Below are 6000 nucleotides of genomic sequence, written 5' to 3'. Positions count from 1 at the left end.
GCAAGTGACAATCCGCAATTTGTGGCAGGGACGTGACAATGACAATCCACAACTTGTGGCAAGTGACAATCTGCAACGTCTGGCAGGTGACGTGGCAAGTGACAATCCGCAACATGTGGCAGGTGGTGTGGCAAATGGCAATCCGCATCTGGTGGCAGGCGACAGTGGCAAGTGACAATCCGCAACGTAATAAGAACGCTACAAGTGATTGTAAAGTTTATATATTTTTCTTTTAACCACTTGCCTACAGGGCACTTTTACCCCCTTCCTGCTCAGGCCGATTTTTAGCTTTAAGCGCTTACACTTTGAATGACAATTGCGCAGTCATGCAACACTGTACCCAAATTACATTTTTATCATTTTTTTCACACAAATAGAGCTTTCTTTTGGGGGTATTAATCACTACTGAGGTTTTTATTTTTTGCTAAACAAACTGATGTGCACTGATGAGGCTGCACTGATAGGTGACATTGATTGGCTTCACTGGTGGACACTGATTGGCAGCACTGGTGGACACTTATTTACAGCACTGGTGGACGCTGATTGGCAGCACTGGTGGGCACCGATTGGCAGCACTGGTGAGCGCCGATTGGCAGCATTGGTGGGCGCTGATTGGCAGCACTGGTGGACACTGATTGGCAGCACTGGTGGACACTGATTGGCAGCACTGGTGGACACTTATTTACAGCACTGGTGGACGCTGATTGGCAGCACTGGTGGGCACCGATTGGCAGCACTGGTGAGCGCCGATTGGCAGCACTGGTGAGCGCCGATTGGCAGCACTGGTGAGCGCCGATTGGCAGCACTGGTGAGCGCCGATTGGCAGCACTGGTGGGCGCCGATTGGCAGCACTGGTGGGCGCTGATTGGCAGCACTGGTGGGCGCTGATTGGCAGCACTGGTGGGCGCTGATTGGCAGCATCAATCAATGCTGCTGTCCCTTTAACACAAGCTGGTTATTGGCTTTCTTCTTTGTGGCTTTCTTCATTGGCTCACCAGCTGTGATTTACAGCAGCAAGAGTAATGGCTCCCACTGATGTGTGATCCAGTGCCTTGTGAGTCATGTACTGAGAAAATCTGCCTTCTCCAGACTTCCTTTGCATACATGTTCCAGGTCATAAATCCAGGGTGAGGGTTCTAGTTCCTGAAATAACAATTCAGCTCTTCCTACTCCCACGTTTCCCTGTCATTACAGGTGTCACTACACCGCATTCCTAAACAGACTTCACATGTCTAGTGATGACGTTTCACTTCCACACTAGAAACAAGAGAGACAGCTATCTATTTAGAACACTCAGCCGCCATGTTTGTGGAGAAACACCCATAGGATTCAACACAAAAGTCTTCAAGAAAATGGCGACCTCTGCCATAAAAACGGGACATACTTCGCTGAAAGGCTTATACACCTGTTCTTCTAGTGTTCCACTGTAATGTAAACCCCATAAGCAGAAGTGGCTCGTCTGTGGTCATGCTAAGGGGGCGTTGTAGCAGAGCGCCTCCTCCAGGTGAAGCGGTGATGTCACAGCCAGCCAGGTGAGCAGGCTCCGGGTTGGGCCGGCTTGTCCGTACAGAAGAAGGAAGAAGACGACGTACGGAGAGTTCAGTGGCTGCAATATGATTGCTGCTTCTATCAGGCGCCTGCTGTGCCCGAGCCTCCTCCTGCTGTGCCTGGGCCTCGCGGTGCCGCTAGGGGTGGAGGCGGTGCCGGAGCCGGGGACCTGGACTAAGCCCTACTCTAAGGTAGGTGTGGGACACTGTGTACGGCCGGGGTGGGGGGGTTCATAAAGGTGCCGGGGGCGCGCTCTACGTGGACGCGCTGGCTTTCTGTGAATGTGTGCGCGCTCCTCAGGTCACAGCGCTGTCACCGGAGTTGTGTGAGTTGTGGGACAGGAAGTGTCCCCGGAGGAGGGACAAGGACTGAACACTCACCTGTACCTGAGGAGAAGAAGAATAGGACTGTTGTTATGGGGAGAACTGACAAACCTTTCCAGAATATTCTGCATTCACATAACAAACATAGGAGGGCTCAATGTGAGAAATATTTGCGTTCAGTATAATGGCGCCCATACACTAGACAAGAAATCATTCGAAAATCTGTCTTTTGGACAGTTCGTTTTTATTTTTTGTCCAGTTAATGGGCACGTCATATGATGTCCTTCCGGGTACGCAGCGTGGTGATTGGTGGAAAGCCGTGTCCTTCAGATACAGCGCATCATGATTATTTACCATGTGATCAGCGGTGTCCAATCACAGCTAATCCCATGTAAACAAATGCCGCTTATTGACATTTCTTTTCCTCAGCGCTGTCATCGTATGTGGAAAGGAAAGTCGATAACCAGCTGTCCTGTGACCGCAGACATTTACACTGATAATCAGTGCCACTTCATAGACCACTTTCACACTTGGGTGGTGCGGGCATTAGCGGTAAAGCGCCACTAGTTTTAGCGGCACTTTACTGCTGTTATAGCGGCACTGTTCGGCCGCTAGCGGCCAAAGAAAGGGTTAAAAGCGCCCGTGTTGCGGCGCTGGCGAAGTGCTTTACAGGCGCTTCGGCAGTGCTGCCCATTGATTTCAATGGGCAGGGACGGTGATGGAGCAGTGTATACACCACTCCTCCACCGCCCCAAAGATGCTGCTTGCAGGACGTTTTTTCCCATCCTGCAAACTCACCGCCTCAGTGTGAACTCAGCACTCAGGCTTTCACACTGGGGTGGCTTGAGAGGCGCTCTTTTTAGCGCTAAACCACCTGAAAAGAGCCCCAGTGTGAAAGGGATCATAGTGTCCATCAGTGCCACCTCTCACTTCCACCTCCTAGTGTTCATTAGTGCCGCCTCTCACTGCCACCTTATCAGTGCAGCCTCATAACCGTCCATCAGTGCCTTCTCTCGCTGCTGCCTTATTAGTGCCACCTCTCATTGCTGTCTGTGTCCATCAGTGCCACCTCATCGATGCAGCCTCAAAACTGCCCATCAATGCCGCCTCTCATTGTTGCCTCATAGTGTCCCTCAGTGCGGCCTCTCTGCTGCCTCATAGTGCTCACCAGTGCCACCTCTCACTGCTGCTCACCAGTGCTGCCTCTCACTGCTGCCTCCTAGTGTCCATTAGTGCCACCTCATCTGTGTAGCCTCAAAACTGCCCATCAGTGAAGAAGAAAAATTACTTATTTGAAAAATATTATAACAAACCATGAAAGTGTGTGTGGTGTTTTTTGTTTTTTAGGGCTTGTTTAGGGCCAGCGAAAGCAAGCAGTTTTACCCCCCCGACTGCCCATATGAATAAAGGCATGCGGTCATTCAGAGCTGTACACATGCCTTGGCTGCAATGCTTTGCTTCGTGTCCACAGCAAGAATCAAACAGCATGTCACATTTTTACATTGTATTGCTACAGAACATGACCATTGAAGGAAATAGGGCTGCAGCAGGTGGTGAGCCCCATCCACTGCTTCCTCACCAATTGTAAAATACCTCCGTTTTTGTGCTTTGGGCCTCATTTCCACTTGTAACCATACAGCTACTCTGTCCCAATTGACATTTATGGGATGGAACACCTATGCAACCCTATGTGGGCAAAAATGGCCCTCCCATGGGCATTTGCTTGTTCACACCTGTATGAATGAAGCCTAAGCAAAAACACATTTAGCATTTGCGGTGCTGTTAATTGTTACTGGCACCCTAAATTCTGCAGATGCACATTTTTTTTTTGATGTGGATAACCATGTGACAAATGTATCAAAATGCATGAAGCTCAACTCGCAAAAATCGACATGAGCCACTTTGACGTGTCTTGTTGCTTGTAGGGCAGCCCGTTGAAAAGTATGGGCTGCCCCATGCGCGTAGCATGAAAACGTGCACAAAACATGCATAAATGTGACGTCCTGTGTCGCACATCATAGTGTGAAAGAGGCCTTAGACAGTTGTCACAAGAACACATGTCCCCCTTGAAAGATTTTCCCCCCACTTTCAATCCTGGTGCTATTGGTGGTCAGGACAATTGGAGAGTGATCCTTCCTAATGGGGACCGATATAAAACCTGACAGTGATTCTATCCTTCATGATCCAAATAAAAGGTTTGCCTTTAACTGCTTCAATACTGGGCACTTTTACCCCCTTCCTGCCCAGGCCAATTTTCAGCTTTCAGCGCTCTCACGCTTTGCATGACAATTGAGCGGTCATGCAACACTGTATCCAAATCAAATTTCTATAATTTTCTTCCCACAAATAGCGCTTTCTTTTGGTGGTATTTTATCACTGCTGGGGTTTTTATTTTTTGCTAAAAAAAACGAAAAAAGACTGAAAATGTTGAGAATTATTTTTTCTTAGTTTCTGTCAGTAAATTTTGTAAATAAGTAATTTTTCTCCTTTTTTGCTGGTGAGGCGGCACTTATAGGCAGAGCCAGGCGGCACAGATAAGTGGCACTGATGTGCAGGCCCTCATAGGCGGCATTTATAGGCAATGATAGGTGGCACTGGGCACTAATGAGCAGGCACTGACTGGCATCACTGATTGGTGGCACTGCTGATGATCCGTTCCCTGATTACCTATACACACTCTGCTGCGAGGAGATACCGCTGATCGGCTAGGCTCTCCTCACACTGACAGAGTGTGATGCGAGGAAAGCCGAAAATCGGCACTTCCATGTTTACATGTGATCGGCTTTGATTGGACACAGCCGATCACATGGTTAAAGAGCCCAATCATCTGGGTCCTAGGAACACTGCCCCCATGGGTGCATGATAGCAGTGACACTGGGGCGGCATAATATGATGGTGCCCCAGAACAAGAGAGGATAAGTTCACCTTTGGGGACATGTTACATATTTAGGGTAGAACATGTAACCTGTTACAGATTTTGCTGCCAGTTACCCTGATCTCCGCTCAGGGGCAGGAGAATCTTCTCCCCGCAGCCACTGTCACAATTTAAAAACCGCACGGCTTAATTAATTCAGTTTCCTGTGAATGAATGAACTACAAGTACCATTATGCATTGCGGCTGAATGAACTGCGAGCACTGTCGTAGTTCATTCACAAGCCCTGCTGCTTGTTAACAGTCAGCCCATATCAGAGGTAAGCACAGAAAGCTGCAGGGCTTGTCTGCAGAAGCCTGACATTCCACCCCTTAACATGGGTGCAATGCTTTCCAGGCTTCTGCAGGAAAACATAATAAATGCACATTTTTTTTTTTTCTTGCCAAACTAATTTTATCCTTGAAAGGCGAGCTTTAATTTCATTTTAACCACCTCAATACAGGGCACTTTCACCCCCTTCCTGCCCAAGCCATTTTTCATTTTTCAGCGCTGTTGCACTTTGAATGACAATTGCGCGGTCATGTTACACTGCACCCTAATGAAATTTTTATCATTTTTTTTCCCCACAAATAGAGCTTTCTTTTGGTGGTATTTGATCACCTCTGCGGTTTTTACTTTTTGCGCTATAAACAAAAGAAGAGGGACAATTTTGCAAAAACACAATATTTTTTACTTTTTGCTATAATAAATACCCAATTTTTTTTTTTTTTAACAAATTTTTTCCTCAGTTTAGGCCATTATGTATTCTTCTACATATTTTTGGTAAAAAAAAAATTGCGATAAGCGTATATTGATTGGTTTGCGCAAAAGTTATAGCGTCTACAAAATAGGGGATAGATTTATGGCATTTTTATTATTTATTTATTTTTTACTAGTAATGGCGGCGATCTGCGATTTTTATTGTGACTGCGATATTGCGATATGTACAAGGGACACGCCATCGGTCTCCTCTCCTCTCTGACAGGACGTGGATCTGTGTTTACATGCACAGATCCACGGTCCTGCTCTGTTACCCGGCAATCGCCGGTGCCCGGCGGACATCGCGGGTGCCCGGCGGACATCGCGGCCGCCGGGCACGCGCACGCGCACCGGGTCCCGAGCGACGCAGCGGGCACGCGCGCCCCCTAGTGGCTCGGGAGGGCGAGGACGTCATATGACGTCCGCCCAGAACAACAGAAGCCTCGTCCCGCCGTCAT

The 6000-nt window shown here is 48.2% G+C and overlaps 1 protein-coding gene across 2 annotated transcripts in view; it reads left to right on the top strand.

Annotated features, from left to right (window-relative positions):
- Positions 1-1407: 1407 nt before the first annotated feature.
- TMEM87B (transmembrane protein 87B) overlaps positions 1408-6000 on the top strand; it is a 117809-nt gene continuing 113216 nt past the window's right edge. For both annotated transcript variants that reach the window (XM_073628040.1, XM_073628041.1), the window contains exon 1: positions 1408-1739. In XM_073628040.1, coding sequence (XP_073484141.1) covers positions 1614-1739 — 126 coding nt within the window. In that variant the 5' untranslated portion in view covers positions 1408-1613. The remainder of the gene's footprint in view (positions 1740-6000) is intronic.

This window comes from Aquarana catesbeiana, linkage group LG04, assembly GCF_042186555.1.
Source record: "Aquarana catesbeiana isolate 2022-GZ linkage group LG04, ASM4218655v1, whole genome shotgun sequence".
NCBI lineage: Eukaryota > Metazoa > Chordata > Amphibia > Anura > Ranidae > Aquarana > Aquarana catesbeiana.
The sequence above is the reverse complement of the archived record's forward strand: the minus strand, read 5'-3'. Positions and strand labels throughout refer to the sequence as shown.